We start from the raw sequence: 18,164 nt of genomic DNA, 5'->3' as shown, positions 1-18,164 counted from the left end.
CCTTTCTATTTTGATTTCTTAGTGACCAACAAGCAATTTTTGGAGCAGTTTGCTCAACACATGGATGAGAGTCATGTGAAAATTTCAGCCCTGAATAAAAAAGTAAGCTTCAGATGAATTTTATCCACATGTAAAGTATTTGCCTCAGGAGAGCTTGTATTTGTCATAATCCATGTGTTTGTCTATTTTACATTAGAGACACTAAAGAAAAAATTAAAAGAATCGAAAGAATGCTTTCTTCCTCCCATCGTAATAACTGGAACCTGAAGGTGAGAAACAGAAATTAGTAATTGGCAAATTTCCCAGAATTGTATGAATACTGCTCGATACTGTCATACTGTAGACGAGTGTGATTAATTTCAGTTACTTTCAGAATGTGAAGCTTTAATTGAATCTATGGCTGAAGTAGTGCACTGCTGTTTGTGCAACAGCTTATATTAGAAATGTGTATTTACGCCATTTTATATTTCATAAAGGCAAGTGTCAGAGAGCTGCAAAGGAGATGCATGAAAATGTGTGAAGAGAGAGATGCACTTGACTTGACGCTGGAGGAGAGAGAGAAAAGTGCTGATCTGGAGCAGGAGGAATTTAAGAAGACATTTCAAGAGAAAGAGTTGGCTCTACAGCAGTGAGTACCAAGCAAGACTGTGTTAAGGGAAACCAAATATGACATCTAAATAAGGTAACCATGGCAATGGGAGAGTGAGGCTTCATGAACTCCATTATAGGTGGGACTACAGTGTGCTGTTACTCATTGACATTGATATGAACCAATCTATCAAGTTTGGTCTCCATAGCAGACCACTTTGACTGGATCCATTTTATCAGCTGTTAATAACTCATAATAGCTCCACCCATTTCTTATTCCAAGTAACAGTCATTGGAGAGGAAAGGTAATAATATTGATGCTAATTTTAGAAGTAACAGTATCTGAGTTAACAATGGACAGGGGGGGGGGGGGGGGGGGGGGGGGGGGGGGGGGGGGGGGGGGGGGGGGGGGGGGGGGGGGGGGGGGGGGGGGGGGGGGGGGGGGGGGGGGGGGGGGGGGGGGGGGGGGGGGGGGGGGAGAGGCTGAAATAGAGGTCGACAGGAAGATCCGTATTTGTGAGTGTGTGTGTGTGTGTGTGTGTGTGCATGTTCTGGCAATGAATACTTGCCTCACCTGTCAGATCTTTTGCTGACTGTCACTTGTCTTTCTCCAGGATGCAGTTCTTCAGAACAAACAGGAGAAACTTGGTAAAAAGGACACTATCAGTTGTTTTTTTAATTGGTATCATGACAGAACATTAATTACCCCTCTTTTCCCTCATATTCAAAGCAAAAGCAGCAAGCGATGTCCTTGAGCCGAAGAGACGGATGGCCATGTCTCGGGAGATATATCTGGAGCACCACATGAAGAAGGCCTCCTAGATTATTAGATGATTGTTTGTACTGTTTAGAGGAGGCATTCACATCCACCTGGCCTCCTGTGGTTAAGACCACACTCACGCCATGGCAGGCATATGAACCCCACACCTGTACAACACAATCAAAGCCCTTTACTGCTGAGACGGTATACATTTCTGTTTAACAGACCAGAAAACTCTATAGTATAGTTAATACATTCACTACATTTACCAAACTACTGAGATCAGTCCAATAATTCCGTATTCATGACTCCTGCTATTAAGATTGAAAAAATTCAGATAGTTTTACGGTTTTGGAGTTTCATTGTACATGGCAACAAAGCGAGTGAAATTCAGTTTATTAAAAATAAAACAATGGTATGTGAGAACAGTTATTGCTCACACATGGACACAGATGGGAAAGGAGATGTTTAGAGACGTTTGTGCAGCATGGCTGTGAGCTTCAGGAGCTCATTGGTCAGTGTCATGGCAGACGTCACATGTTAAGCAATAGGAACAGGGCTGACCACACTCAGATCACACAGCTCCTGCAGACGACTGACAGCATGGAGGAGGAGGAACAGAGGAGGCTCCAGCAGCATGAGAGAGAGACATCAGAGAAGATCCAGAGGGAAGTGGAAGAAGAGAAGAAATAAGAAGAGAAAAAGAACATAATAAAGGAGGGAGGGAACAGGCAGGAGCTCCAGGGAGTGACGCAGATGAGAAAAACAGCAGGAGGATTGCGTGATTTAAGCATAATGTCAGAGGAAAGGGAATATTCACACGGCATTTTTCTCCAGAGCTGAACCTCTCCTGGTCAAAACCCCTGTTATGACACTACTTGGGGGCCTGGATGGATGACCTCGATCTTCTGCACCGCATTTTAATAAACATGGGCTGTTAATTTTCTCAGCTAATTTAATACCTCAGGCCATAATCTGTACAAACTCTATGATTATTTGCTTTAACAGATTCCTATTTAGCCCGTCTTTAACTGTTGATACCAGGCTAGTATAAACCATTTTATCATCACTGTTTCAGTCTTTTTACTTTACTTACTGTGTATTGGGAGGCTCAGGCTTGATCTTGCCCATTTTGTAAATTTGCTGTTTTGGCTGACCGTGAAACATGGCCTCTGCTGACCTCGCCTGGTCACAGATGAGTACAGCATCAGCATTAACCCCCTGCAGGATATCTCACTCCGGTATAGAGACTTAAACATTAAAACAAAGAGAGGTTGGTATGAAGTTATTGTCTAAGTTAAGTTTATTAATCAGTGTTGTTCATTTGTTAATTTAGTGGCCTCCCCTTGCTCTCATACCTTCTGTTTCCGTCTTGTAGGAGGGTGTAGTTACAAGGCAAAGGCCACACATTTACACAGACAGTGGTGGAATGGTCATTGGTCACAGGTGTTTATCTCACATGCAGGTCCAGGAACCATAAACATCTGACCACCAGCACATCCCCTACATCTGAGAGGTTACAGAACACCTTCACTTCCCACATACATTAATTCCCAAGCTGTCACTACAAAAGAGAATTTAGTTCTCACTTTACTGTCTGATGAAATGAAGATTTTTAATTTTGAAAATGGATAAGGTGAGAACATAGGTAATTGGATATTGGAGTGTGAAGTGAGATTGGGGTAGTTGGAGCAACATTCATATCCATTATGTCTGGCAATGGTAGATGCTGGCAGGTGTGTGTCTGCCCAAAACAACCATACGCTGACATGTTGTTAGTACTTAGTCTCCGGCTGAAGTGATGACTATGTGAACGCCATTCGCACCGGAAGGGCCCTTCATCCGGTCAGCTGAGGCCATTCTAACATTGTGGGTCAGTGGCTGTGTACCAAGCTTTTTTTTTTTTTTTGGCCTTTCCCTGAGCAAGAGTAAAATTAAACCAGGGGAAAATACAATTTGTAATGTTGAAGGCTATGCCTACGTGTATGGCCTTGGCTTCTATCAATCAAATTTATTTGTATAGTGTATTTACGGCAGTTGTCACAATGCACTTTACGGACAACCCTGGCCTGAACCCCACAGGAGCAAGCCTAAGGTGACATTGGCAAGGAAAACTCCCTGTGGCAGATAGGAAGAAACCTCGGAAGGAACCAGGCTCAAGGGGGAAACCCATCCTCCTCTGGTCGGCTCAGGTTGTTGATTGTGACAAGCATGTCAGTCAGTGGCTTAGCTACCTCGTAAGTCCAAGGCCATTCAAACTAATCACCAATATTATTAGGCTGTGTGTACCAACAGCTTGTTGGTATTTCCCAGCACAGAGATTTAAACCAATTAGAGGGAAATATACTACTCATATAGTGTAATGAATCCTCGTCTGGTAGTAGTAGCAGCAGCAGCAGCAATAAACAGCAGGAGCAGTAGGAGCAGTAGCATTGTGGAATTTTAAGAGTTCAATTTATTCCGCCGATTTTGTAAGTAGAAAAATAAATGCAGGCACGTCTTCGTTTCAAAATAGGTTGTTTAATGTAGCAAAGGAACTAGTGGGTCTGTTACCCAAGTACAGATAAACACAGAACCAACAAATGACGGAGACAGTGAATACTTATACCCTGTTCCTTCAAGGAAACAAAGGGCCAAATGGTTATCTTAAACACATCACGGGGAAAGGGGGGAGGTAATCAGACATTGGGGGAGAAACAAGGTGTGGGGGAGTTGGACTGAAGTGGGGGGTAGAGGATATCACACAATGGTACTGCATATCAAAGTGAGACAATTTGACTGGGCAGGGGTAGAGGATGTAGCACAAAGGGTGTGATTAAAAGGTTAATTTAACTGAGTGTGGTGGTAAACAATCAATGTTGTCTGTAACTGGCCCACTACAATGTGAGACACCTCAGAAGGGTAAACTGTGGCTCCATGTTTTCCAACATCCTACTTTTTAAAATTTTTTATAAGAAAGTCTTCTATATTCAAAGGTGTATGTAAAGCAAAGAATATGAAGCAAAAACAAAAATAAAATATAAAAATTAAAACAAACCCACAAATTATTCAGGGTTATTTCTGAGCCATCCACAGTTTCATTTCTATCAATGACTTTCTCCAACTGTCTTTTTCTGTTTATGCCAGCAATAACATTGTGTTTGATCATTGGGGATATGAATTACTATTAGACCTACAATTGCCAGGAATATCCAGTTCCAAAAATGTGTTTTCATCAGAGCATCCTTGTCACTTCAGGACTGTGGCCTCTGCCTGGGCCAAGCTCACCTCCATTTTTGTTCTGAGTAGTGTTGAATCACTCTCCATTAGAGCTTTCTTTACCTGAGCATGAATACCTGCAAACACATTTGACTGAGGAACCAGGTAGGCATCATCCCACATGGCCAAGCTGTTGGACTCACTGGCATCAGTAGTAGGTAAACGAATGTTCCCCATCTGAACAGTGTATGCTGGTGTAAACCAGAAACCAGGGGGTGATTAACACCTTATATTACCATATGGAAATCCTGTGGGGTGACTCAGAATACATCAGTGACACTGGTCCACCACGCTCTCCACTTCCTCTAAAGGGTGAACATTCCTCTCTGTGGACAGTTCATTATAGTTAATAGATATAATTATTGCATGACTTTCATGCATAACATGTATGAATGTAATCTGTTGATTCAGCCATTCCCTTACCAGTTCAAACCTTAAGAATAGTAAACAATACTGATCAAACACGACAATGACATTAGCTCAATCATAAATAGCATGCATGAATACCATATTTACATCATATTATAAAACCCTTTTTTTTTTCCTTCTTCTTCTGGTCCAAAAATGATGCCTTCTCTAGGAATAGGGTGCAGTGGAGGACATTTGCTTCAGTCCAACTGCTTGAGTCTTCCCATTCCTTTAGAGGTTGGCATTGTCTATTCTCAAATGTAACTTCATACATATATGTATTATTACTATTATTATTTATTTTATTTATTTATTTTTTTAACCGTATAAATTTAGATGCATCATTGTTAGACCAGAGTAATATGTACATTCATGCTCCACGGCCCATCTCCCCAGGTTATCCTGTCCCTCATCCCAACTAGTTATTGCATTATCATAATGTGTCCAATTACATTACATTTAATGTAATGTACATTACAATTACGTGTTTTTACTGTCACAATGAATTCTTGTATTCTGGAAGCTGTCTTCCACCCTCAATCATGTGTTCTAAATGAAGATTCACTTGATACTTTCCATGTGTCCTCTGTTGTGAACGGTTCACCATCTTTCCACCTGTCTGATGTCCATTTGGTGAATCCAACATCAACTGCGTCTATTGTCCTTGCCACATTGTGTGTCGATTATGAATATGATAGAATGTCCCACTTAGTGCTGACTTCCAACCTGTTCCTGAATACCAGGAGCCTCGTCCTCATCACGATTAATTCTGTAGGGAGAAAGACCAAGTGTGAGTGTATATTCTTATGCAGTTTTAATCATTTAAACATTGACATTGGTATCAAGTTCAGCTTTGTTATATAATTTGCATTGTCCAATGATATCGAAATACTGTATTGCCCTACCCCCCTTTGCATCACCAATTTCAAATTTGTTTCACCAAGTTTGTTCATAACTCTTATGAACCTTCTCAGTTTGCTTCCCAGCCTCCCCTTTTAAATTTTTATTATTATTATTATTATTTTATTTTATTTTTAAGCATCCCGATTTAGAAAGTCACTGTATGTGGGGTTGGACTGTGAAAGGGATTCTCAGAGCCTTTCTGGCTGCTCTGCTCAGCATGTGCCTTAATCATAGACAATAGGTCTGTGATGTAAGAGTGCCTTCAATCTGGGGCTGTTCTGTCTGAGGCTGCTGTGCACGCAGCTGTTTTGCCCTTTTCCTTCCATCCCTCCTCCTTTGACCAGCAGTGTCGCTTGGAATGGCCAACACGCTTGCAATTGGCACACACACGGGGCTTCTACACTCATTCTGAATGTGGCCTGGCTTCCCACAGTTAAAACAATGAAATTTGGCCTGGCCCTTATTAGATGCTAGACAGCAACCCTTTTCTAGAGCTCTGTTTAGGCTCAGTGAACTGAGTTGCGACTCATTCCACACAGTTAAACAGTCTTGGATATCCCTGCCTATGTGCTGTCTGACTGGCTGTGCACCCAGTTCTCTATTCAACTGTAACAATAAATGTTGGCAAGTAGGCGAGACGAGATCTTTATATTTATTGATTACCAAACTCCAAAACATTGATCGTCACCAGTTAGTAGTGCTCTGTTCCTCCACCTATGTTTCGATTGTACACAATCACAAATGTTCTAAGAAAATCAGTGGGATGCTGCCCTTTCTTAGGTACAAACTCAAGAATTTTATTCATGTCAGCTATAACGCGATAACCCACAGCCTCGCTCATTAGCCTTAACCTCGCATCATGATTGGGAAAACAACAGGGTTTCCCTGACCCTGTATGAATTCTAACGGAATAGTAACCGATGTAGGGAGCACATATTGCAATAATTTACAACAGTCCTTGTCAGCTGCAGTGTATTCGCTGCAGCGTTTGCACCTTTTCAACAACTGCGGTCGGGTCACTAACTCCGTCCCACGTGGGAAGTTGTTGTTGCAGTGTAATCAACTTTGAAAGTGTAAGATTGCGATCCACCTGTTGATCTGCATATTCATATGTGATAGCCCCATTGACAGGATTTTGTGTTGCGCTTGTACGAACTCTGCGTGTTATTATTGGTGCGATTTCGTGTTTTTGTCCCGACTGATTTAGTTGCTTTTTTGTGATGTAGAACTTTAGAAACCAACCTTCGGCAATTAGAAAAGTGAATTGGTAATAGATGCATTACATTCTGTCCCCCAGTAGGCCTATGAAACCCCGGCTCCTCATCTAAAATTCCATTATCACTTCTTTCATCATCCACATCTAACAAAGGAGCTGTTTGGCAGTTTGTATGTCTGACTTCCCATTCGTCATCATCAGAACTGTATACTGACTCACTCTGCTCCTCTAATGTCCTTAAAATCACTGCCACTCGCCGTTTCATTATGGTATTGCAAGTTTTGCTTCGCCATTTTTTCTTTCAGCGACCTGAACTTCTGTACAATCGCATTATCCTTATTCTCCCAGACACATTCCATAACTCTTTATATGCCACCTGAGCATCGCGTCCCTGCGTTTAACCAATTCTGCAGTTGTGGTACTCAATTTCTCCCTCAACTGGCAAATTTATTTTCTAAATTCTAAGTGTGTTGTGGCATGTAATATACGTTCTGCAACAGATGCTTCCAACTTCCTTGAATTTACCTCCAGTGCTTTATTCAAACTTTCAACTTCATCTCGCAATTTAGGAACCTCTACAACTTTATCGGTCAAAACTTAATTGTTTGGACCATAGCCATCACACAGTTAGCGTGTCTCGTTTTCTCATTTTTCTTCTTTTCATTGCGCTGCTCACAAGCAGTTTTAAGATATTCAACAACATCTACTTCCTGTGGTACGTTATAACGACCCTCCTTACAATGTTTGGCCAACAACATAGCGGCCCACGATTTCCAACTCATTCACTGCCATTACTAAACTCCTATACAATGGACACACAAACTTTTGGTACTTGAAATTGTCCATGGTCTGTAACTTTATACAAGCCCTGTCTAGAACACTGTACACGTGTACAATCAATTCTGACCATTTTAAAACATTACACAATTTCCGTAACTATTCCTCTACAATATTACATACATAAATATTTCATACTCACAAATGTACGTGTCCGTTCCGTGCCTTCAGCGTTGGCAAATGGCTTCCAAAACAGTCCTCCTCTTGCTGTAATCCTTTCTGAATTCGGCGTCAACGTAAAAAAAGTCTCTTCTATAGGCCAGTGTCACACGCGAATGTCAGCCTCCCCAGTTTTTTTTTTTTTTTTTAAACGCAACAAGAACGACGGATTTGGGCTGGCTCGCCAATAATGTGGATTTTTAAGAGTTCAATTTATTCCGCCGTACATTTGTAAGTAGAAAATAAATGCAGGCACGTCTTCCTTTCAAAATTTGTAGTTTTAATGTAGCAAAGGAACTAGTGGGTCTGTTACCCAAGTACAGATAAACAAAGAACCAACAAATGACGGAGACAGTGAATACTTATACCCTGTTCCTTCAAGGAAACAAAGGGCCAAATGGTTATCTTAAACACATCACGGGGAAAGGGGGTAATCAGACATTGGGGGAAGAAACAAGGTGTGGGGAGTTGACTGAAGTAGGGGGTAGAGGATACCACACAATGGTACTGCATATCAAAGTGAGACAATTTGACTGGGCAAAGGGGTAGAGGATGTAGCACAAAGGGTGTGATTAAAGGTCAATTTAACTGAGCGTGGTGGTAAACAATCAATGCTATCTGTAACTGGCCCACTACAATGTGAGACACCTCAGAAGGGTAAATGTGGTCCCATGTTTTCCAACAAGCATCAGCAGCAGCAACACAGTAGCAGTAACATCAGCAGTAGTGGCGCAGTAACGCAGCAGCAGCAGTAGCAACCAGCAGCAGTAACAGCAGCAGCAGCAGAAACAGTACCAGCAGCAGCTTCAGTAGCAGTAGCACCAGCAGCAGCAGCATAGAGGAAACATTGGCGGCTGTGACACCGTACTTGCCAGTAGAAAGTAGCAGCCGTGCTCCTATACTGCAAAGCTCATAGCTTTTGAACGGAAATTATGTCAATGCCAACGGATGAAGAAGTACATGTCCAAAGACCCGATAGCTTCACTGAGGATGCCGGAACCATCACTGCTGTCGTTGCCGCACTGGAGCAGGAGTGGTGGTGTAGAACTCCAGAATGGGGACCACATTGCCAATGAGACAGAGGCGGATGGCAACCAGATTGCGTCATGGCATTTCCCAATGAAGGCTCCTAAGGGCTCGCATGGGGTGCCACACAGGTACCGGGTCATGGGGAGAGGATGGAAAACAGTGCTAGTATGCAATAATGACACGAGTTCCTTCATTTTCTCAGATTAAAAGCTTGAGGTGTATACAAAATATAGCTAATTTAAGCATATTTGCCATGGTGAGATCATATAAAGAACCATGAAGTATAAGGAAATGCAGTTTCCAACTGTGGGTACTTGGGGTTGAAACTCTTGCCTTAAAAGAGAGACCAGTTGTGGACGGAGTTATGAGGCTGAAGAGTCTATGCATCTTTTAAAAATTGTGGGGAAATGCATTATGCAGAGATTGGATGAACAGATTACTGCTTCTGCCCATCAGGCGTCACGATGAGGCTAATCTTGCGTTGCGCTATCGGAGCGACTGCCAAATGGATACGCTGGAAAAGATGCATAGTCTGGTCCCGAAAGCTGAGACGATTGGCGATCGTGTTTTTGAGTTTCGCTTAATTGCTGACATAAGGGCCACTCCGGGCGAGGGCGGGCATCAAGCAAAAAGGTTCAAGAATTATTTCTCAATACGTCACTATTTAAATATTATTTAACAGTTGGGCACAGTGAGCTGCTTTAAAGCGCCACATTGCATTACTAATATGCTTACGAATGAGTAGCCTATATTAGGAGAGGAATTGGAACCAGGCTTTTTTAAGCCATCGTATTGCACTCTATTTAGGACGAAAATGCAAGTATGCGATTAAAGAAACTATGACAAAGTTGCGAAAGCACATGCTACAAATCTGCCTGGAACCAAGCGCCAAAACCATTTCCTGGTCTTGTTGTTCCTGGTTGCTCACTAAGCGCCACTACGGTTGGCTCCAGTATTGGTGTTTTCATATCCGGTTTCCATGTAAGTCTACGGTACAAATACGGTCAAAATACAAAGTCAATAATTTTTTCTCATGAGAACAAATAGTCAATGTGTATTTTATTCGTCTTATGACTGTCCATGGTCGATTTCATGATTTATTGTGTCATTTGGGCAACGTTATAATATTTGTTGTGGACCAATGAGGTACAGTTTGTGTCACTTCCTGATTACTGCGGTGGACTAGGCTACAGTAAGGGCTACAGTCTATGGTCACTAGGGTGGGAGGTGGCGCCTTCTTGGCCCTTGACATTGCGGCTCGACCACGGTCCACCTGTGTGAAGTCAGAAAATGCAGGCATCCCATTTCGTAGTGATTTCATTATGGCGTGTGCTATTTACAGCTGCACTAGACGAGCATAAAATAATCCTCCTCTGAAGTTTTCGGTAGCAGTCATTTTACTATTTCCTTTAGCCTACTAACCAAATAATTAGTTGGCAGAAAGCGTAATCAGCTTGCTATATTTGGTAGTCCAGTAGCCTATGCTAAAACAGTTTGCAACTTCGCTACCAAGCCATTTGACTAGCTAGCTAACCCTAAACTGCAAATATTCAATCTGTCAAACGTGTTTGACGCTGTCAGTCGTGTACATTCCGTAAATGTCTACCTGGGCCATGCTTCACGCATGTGACAAAGCTACTATAATCCAGATTTTGGGATAAACACTGCAACATTTTCAGTTTCACGAAGCGAATTAAGAGTCTTAAGGTTTATTTGCTGAATAGCATACACACGATGAAATCACACACACAGAATTTAACTGAATTAACCATCTTTATAAATGGACTGCATTTATATAGCGCTTTATCAAGCGCTTTACAATTGATGCCTCTCATTCGCCAGAGCAGTTAGGGGTTAGGTGTCTTGCTCAAGGACACTTGACATGCCCAGGGTGGGGTTTGAACCGCAACCCTCCGACTGCCAGACAATCGGTCTTACCTCTGAGCTATGTCACCCCACCTTTGTAAGACTGACATTTAGAAAGGAACATGTTTTAGCATTTAAGAGATCGCAAGACATTTAAGACAGTGGTTCTCCGAATCGGTCCTGGGGCTCCTTGCGATATTGGCTTTTCTCCATTGGTTTTGATAATAAAAATAAAGTCTAATAATAATTAGAAATTCAATGTGGTTCATATTGCTAATGCGTGAGCTAACCATGGATAGCCTACCTAGCTCACTGGAAGCTTGATATGCTGGCTAACATATTCGTTTTGCTGAGAAACATAAATTGAAGATAACTGAACATAATTGTATTATTAATGCCAGACATATAACGTGATTACATGACACAGTACAGTCACTGATGGAAATTAAACTCCGTAAACATTTCATAATATATCTCAAAACATAACGGCAGACAGTCAGCTAGCCTCAAGTTCGTTCTGCAATCGTTCGTTCAGGTTGATGGGCTTTCGCACGGACTGTCAATCACATTATAAAAACCACAAGACCGCATAACTCTATGGTTTGGCTCCAAATCGACAACATGGCGCGCCGCAATTGAGTTTCAAACGTGTTTTAGAGACCCACGGAGAGTCAATGGGTGACGTCCACAGTAGATTTGTCCATATTTTTACAGTCTCTGCCTGGAACCAGCCATAACCGGGAGCAGATGCAATGGATGACGCCATACGCCATTCGCGTGAGCATGCAACTGTAGAAACGGCGAGGCCAATAGCCTAGGCTATGCGGAGCATGTCCGTAGCAGGAGCAGCGCCAAAACCAGACTTCGTTTTTGAAGCTCATTTCCTGGTGTTGTAGTTCCTGGTTGCTCACTAGCGCCACTACGGATGGCTCCAGTATAGGTGTTTTCACTATCCGGTTTCCATGTAAGTCTACGTACAAATGCGATCAAAATACAAAGTCAATAATTTTTTCTCACAGAACAAATAGTCATAATAGGTGTATTTTATTGGTCTTATGACTGTCCATGGTCGATTTCATGATTTATTGCGTCATTTGGGCACAGTGCCAATATTTGTTCTGGACCAATGAGGTACAGCTTGCGTCACTTCCGGATTACTGCGGAGGACTGAGCTACAGTAGGGGCTACAGTCTATGGTCACTGGGTGTGGCGGTGGCGCTCTTGGCCTTGACATTGCGGCGCCGGCTCACGGTCGCCTGTGCTAAGTCTGAAAATGCAAGCATCCCATTTGTAGTGATTTAATTATGGCGTGTGCTATTTACAGCTGCACTAGACGACCATAAATAATCCTCCTCTTAAGTTTTCGGTAGTGAGTCATTTTTACTATTTCCTTTAGCTACTTAACCAAATATTAGTTGGCAGAAAGCGTAATCAGCTTGCTATATTTGGTAGTCCAGTAGTAGCCTACGCTAAAACAGTTCGCAACTCGGCTACCAAGCCATTTGACTAGCTAGCTAACCTTAACCGCAAACATTCAATCTGTCAGGACGTGTTTGGCGGCTTGTCAGTCGTGTACATTCCGTAAATGTCTACCTGGGCCATGCTTCAAGCATGTGACAAAGCTACTATAATCCCGATTTTGGGATAAACACTTTTTCAGTTTCACGAAGCGAATTAAGAGTCTCAGGTTCATTTGCTGAAATCACACACAGAATTTACGAAATTAACCATCTTGGCATTTAGAAAGGAATATGTTTTTAGCATTTAAGAGACCACAAGCTAGGCATTTAAGACAGTGGTTCTCAGAATCGGTTCTGGGGGCTCCTTGCGATATTGGCTTTTCTCCATTGGTTTTGATGATTTATAAGAAAAAACGATAGCCTAATAATAATTAGAAATTCAACGTAGGCTACATTATTTTTGTCTTCATGCACCAGGTGGAAAACTTGCTGTACAAAGTGCGTTGTCATATTTACACTGCTGCAGATCAGTTATTAAAATACTTGGTAGATTTGTTAATAACCGCTGACAGTGTTAATTTTTATTCGTAGAAAGTGATTTCGTAACGATCGGTCAGCTAGCGTCACCCAGCAAGTGAACACCACAAACGGCGATGGAGTAGCTAGTAGTAGCAGTTACTGGCTCATTAACTGACTGGCGAAAACCTCGACGATAACTTGCTCGGTTAACAGCAGATCTACCAGACAGTTATACGAAAATTAGCCTAGTCAAATCACCAGTAGGCTACACATCTCCGATTGATTGACCATCAGTGTAGTCAATGTTCTTCCCCTGTGGTTCATATTGCTGATGCATGAGCTAACCACGGATAGCCTACCTAGCTCACTGGCAAGCTGATATGCTAGCTAAGCATATTCGTTTTGCTGAGAAACATGAATTGAAGATAACTGAACATAGCCTAATTGTATTTTTAATGTCATACATATAACGTGATTACAGACAGTACAGTCACGGATGGAAATTAAACTCCGTAAACATCTGATAATATATTTTAAAACATAACGGCAGACAGTCAGCTAGCCTCGTTCAGGTTGATGGGCTTTTCCACACCGGACTGTCAATCAAATTGTAAAAATCACAGAGCGGCTTTTAAACTCTGTGGTTTTGGCTCCAACTCCAAAATGGCCGCGCCCGCCATTGAGCTTCAAAACGTATTTTCGGAGACCCACGGAGAGTCAATGGGTGACGTCACAGTAGCTTTGTCCATATTTACAGTCTCTGAGCAGGAGGTATAATTTTTCCTCAACATATGTGCTCAGTCGTGTGGTCACATGGCTGATCACATGCACGGTGAAGAGGTCAGAGCAGTGACGTGGAGATGGCTACATGAAATCCCTTCTCCGCTGTGATAAGCCTAAACGCCCGTTTAGTGTCATGGAATACAACGATACACTTATGAATGCGGAACGTACGGATTGGCGTCTTAACAGCACAATATTGAGAGAACCAGTTGGACGAGACAACGTTAAGCCTAATTTGTCTCATTACAATGGACATTAGCAATCCTAAACATTCAGCATCGTGATCTGACAGCTAAATTAGATAGCCAACCAAATTGTATCCTCGCAGATTTAACACCAATATGAATTTAATGTTTTCATTTTTCTGTCGCGATGTTTGGGTCCCGATAGGGAACCGGCTTTTTAAGCGCAAATCGTGAATCAGTGGAGAAAACTTTCTGTTTCTTAAGTTGAAAGCCGAAGCTGGTTTGCATTTTACAACATTGGCTGTAGCCTACTTGCCGGTAACACTCCTTGTAGTGTAGCGATTCAGCGAAGGGTAGAATGCAGCTTTGAACAATTTAGACGACTCTGCATCTCTGCTCTTTGCAACTGTGGCAATATAGAGACAATGACAGGTGACCCCCCATTCCTATTTTCTTGTTTTAGTTTACATTGTTTAGATTTAAGTATAGCGGCTGTGGGATGTATTCTCTTATTTTACTGTTAGTATTCCTGTATATTGGTCATCTGGGTCAGGTATCTATGGCTATCTGAGTATGCAGTACTGCAATGCACAGCAGAGTAGCGGAGCTGCTTGGGAAGAAATGGGATGACTCGGTGCCAGAGACTGTAAAAATAGAGTTTAGTGTTTTCCAAAGCAGTGAAAGTGAAACATGCTACTACGAAGTGATCATTCTTTTGTGCATTGTATTGCAGGTGAGATAATGGTTTATAAGTGATGCAGCGCCACTGTATTAGGAGGGAAATGTGTATAATGTGTTTTGAGGAACTAGAGTGTAGATTTGGAGTGTTATACTGTAGTTCGCGGTACTTTTTGACTAAGTTAGCTAACGTGGCGCATGTGGAGTGGAGCCTAGCAATATGATTAGCCATAGCAGAGATGTAGCTAGCTACTTCGCGGGAATATCGTTCACCTACCTGATGTCAGTGATGAATGTATGGGATATGATCAGTGTAAATGGGTTATTGAGATAATTATTTTAGTTAACAGGAAGCGTCAAGCTCAACGTCGGCGTGTCCGACCACAAACGTCAACCTGAATCGCAGACAATCCGTGGCGTTAGCTCCCGACCGAGTGCTAGCCTTATAACGTATACAGTAAATGGTACTAACGTTAGCTAGTAGGTTATGTGTTGCAGGGCTACGGTAATAGCAGCTGCCAAAGTTTTAATTGTTTCTTCTGTTTGCGATGAAGGGGGCAAATTATCAAGCGAGGTATCCAAGTAGTTACGTTATAACTAGTAGGTCAAAGTTTAAATCACATTAGCGCTATTATCACTGGTTTCTAACAGCCAGTTAACCAACTTTCTGCATGACCATCGTGTATTAAAAATGACCAAACTGTCAGCTTTTCATTACTCCTGCAAGCAAGCTAGCTAACAGTTGCTTGTGAAGTTAACTGGTGCTGTAGAACACAAACTGCTTGCAGATGGTTTATTGAAGTTCTTGTTCTCTGGTGTTTATTGGGGGTTGGTCAGTCAGCGTATAGGTGCATTACCGCCACCAACTGGACTGGAGGGTGGAACAAGAGATGTTAATGCGAATATAGGAATGTTAATGTGATGATAATATAATAACTGTTATTATTTTGGAACACGAGACTTGAGTGTTTGCCAAAGCAGTGAAAGTGAAACATGCTACTACGAAGTGATCATTCTTTTGTGCATTGTATTGGATATTGCAGAGTTTTGATAAAGAACCCTCAACAACATGCGCTGAAGAGTCATCTTTATGAGTGTGCAACACAACACGCCTGCCGCCCATGTTCAATCTGCCAAACCTATAACAGCCAGAGTTTAACTGCCATCTCGTAGCCCAATCCTTCCGGAATAACTGTGTACACCAGGAAGTAGGCCATTAGCCTACAAACACACAAACTATAGCCGTGTGAGACATGGGGGCTATCTAGTAGCTAGGGTAGCTGACTGCCCTTAATCCATTAGCCGTTCACAATGAACAAAGATTCTTTATCGATACGCCTACTTTTCCATCTCAGCCTAGCATGAGAACTTTGCTTTCACAATTGAGACATTTCGCTTAGATTTACGTGCACAAATTCCAAATTCTAAGAACGTTTGATTGGAAGACCCTGCTCTGATCAAGTAGGGATGTAGTGTACGACCCAATTCTACTCGTTCGGAAGGTGGCGAAGGCATTCACGCCAGGGATTCTTTAGTAGTGACAGCATCTAGCGTTGACTCTGGTGGTGAGAACTCGACAATAAGCATGCCATTAACTTGTGCCCGCATATGTTGGAACGTTTCCGCTTTTAGCGAAAGACTTGCGATATTCGTGAAAACAGCCCTCTGTGAGACGTCCCGCAATCGAATGTGTATATTCGGTGTTGTCAATTTAGCGACTTTTAGAGGAGGCCAAAGTTACTTTCCATAGAAATAGTTGGCAACACTGTGTATATTATCGTTTACGCTAGACTCAGAGCTCAGCAGAATTTAAATAAGGTTGATGACATTACCGGCAAGAATCTGCAGCTAGCAGATATGGACGTGGCAGCAGCTTCCAGTCTTGAACATGGCGTCCTCCATAGAGGGCGACCGCCTGCAAAGCAGCGCTCCTTGAATGAAGCTCCCTGGCCAGTTAGCAGTGAAGACAGTGCACCGGTATCCTCAATATCTGGAATATGCCGCTTAAACAACGCTTTGCGTGGCTGGCCCCAAATGGATCGCCTGCCTGCTGCATCTATAGAGCTTAGAGGTAAGGAGCGATGCAAATAAATAGCAAGACTTCCTCATAGTGCCTAGGCTGTGAGCTTAGACTAGCAGCTAACATGTAGCAAGCAGACATGGTTTACGCTGGCAGCATGCCGTAGCTGGATTGCAGGAAGAGCGCCGATTTACGAAGCAACGTGCAGCGCTTGCATGCAGGAGGAGCAGCCGAATGAGTAGAGGAGGCTGTTTAAGTAGCCGCCTGTTAGTGAATGTACTGTGATAGGCGAACATCACTCAGCTGAGCCATCAGCTGATTCAGCCGAGCGCTTGACTCTCGTGGCCTGCCAGAATCGCGATGCTCCATTTCTGTTCACTGGTTCTGCCTTTCAACAGGTCAACTGAAATGGCACGAAATAAACGAGTGTCTGTCACGTCAGGAGTAGCTGTCTCCTAAATTTATTGGGCCTGAACTACGGGAGTAATGGGGTTGGGAGTACGTGTGGAATGCTGATGGCAGAACAGAATCATTTGAAGACTGCCAGAGAGGTGGGAGATCTCTGGTGTTCATTGAGAGAATTAGTTGAGCAGAACGTGTATAAAATTAAAGGTGCATGTAGGATCGGTGAGGATAAAGAGATTCCCCCAGGGGGGTGGGATGGGGGGGAGATTCCTTGTGTGCCAGTTAATTTTATTTTGGTTTATTCTTGGTGGCCAGGTCTGTGTTGTGTCTCGAGATACTTTTAACCTTTGGTACAGCACTTTTGTGTGGTGTCAGTGTTTTGATTGGTTGTGCTTGTAACCAGGACGAGGGGCTTATCTGGCGGCAGACGGGGGAGAAGCCCTAGCCTGGAAGCCAGAGTGTACAGCGGCGTTGGCAAAACCGCGGATCAGGCTGTGGCGCTGTGGGAAGTTGGAACAGGAAGTGCAGCAGTTTCTTGAGAAGTCTTTAGTTTATTCAGAGCTCAGAGTGCAGTAACTCCGCCCCCTCTATCTATTTGCTCTTCAGTTTCCCACATAGTGGTCCTTAGCTATGACCTAACACAGCTCTTCTGCTGCAGCCAATCAGCTCCCAAGCCTGGAGAAACAGACAGAACACAAATGATTCTGTGGCCAAGCAGCCATGAAGTCCGCATATGCAAGAAGGGTGGAGCCAGTTAGACTGTCTCTGAGCTGATGGAGCATGGTGGCCAGATGTTGGGCTTTGACTGGGCATTGTTGGGCATTGTTTTTGCAGAGGTCATTATAGTAGAACTTCTACTCTCCATCACCATCAGGGAATTTGTGGTGCCGGATGGTAGAACATTTTGTATAGTAGAGCGTACCTTAAAGATTAGGCAGGAGCCAAATTAGTAAAGTAGTTATTTATTTTATATTTTTTTAAACTCAATGTATTATTTTATTGCTCAAAGGCCCCACCTGCTGGCCAAATGATTTTATTATTTTCAATAAATGTCAGAGGGACATGCACTGTAAGTTTAACGGACCACAGA

At 42.7% G+C, this 18,164-nt stretch overlaps 1 protein-coding gene and 1 long non-coding RNA gene across 3 annotated transcripts in view; both read left to right on the top strand.

Moving 5' to 3' along the window:
- LOC135259579 (transport and Golgi organization protein 1 homolog) overlaps positions 1–18,164 on the top strand; it is a 35,804-nt gene continuing 17,640 nt past the window's right edge. Inside the window, exons 1-3 of one of the 2 annotated variants that reach the window (XM_064344092.1) lie at positions 1–102; positions 197–269; positions 477–628. In XM_064344092.1, coding sequence (XP_064200162.1) covers positions 231–269; positions 477–628 — 191 coding nt within the window. In that variant the 5' untranslated portion in view covers positions 1–102; positions 197–230. The remainder of the gene's footprint in view (positions 103–196; positions 270–476; positions 629–18,164) is intronic. The other variant, XM_064344091.1, reaches the window with a different exon arrangement.
- LOC135259577 (uncharacterized) lies at positions 940–2,516 on the top strand. Its single transcript, XR_010331330.1, has 2 exons — positions 940–1,236; positions 1,319–2,516. It is a non-coding gene; the product is annotated as an uncharacterized LOC135259577 (long non-coding RNA).

The sequence above is a fragment of the Anguilla rostrata genome, chromosome 7 (assembly GCF_018555375.3).
Source record: "Anguilla rostrata isolate EN2019 chromosome 7, ASM1855537v3, whole genome shotgun sequence".
Lineage (NCBI taxonomy): Eukaryota > Metazoa > Chordata > Actinopteri > Anguilliformes > Anguillidae > Anguilla > Anguilla rostrata.
The sequence above is the reverse complement of the archived record's forward strand: the minus strand, read 5'-3'. Positions and strand labels throughout refer to the sequence as shown.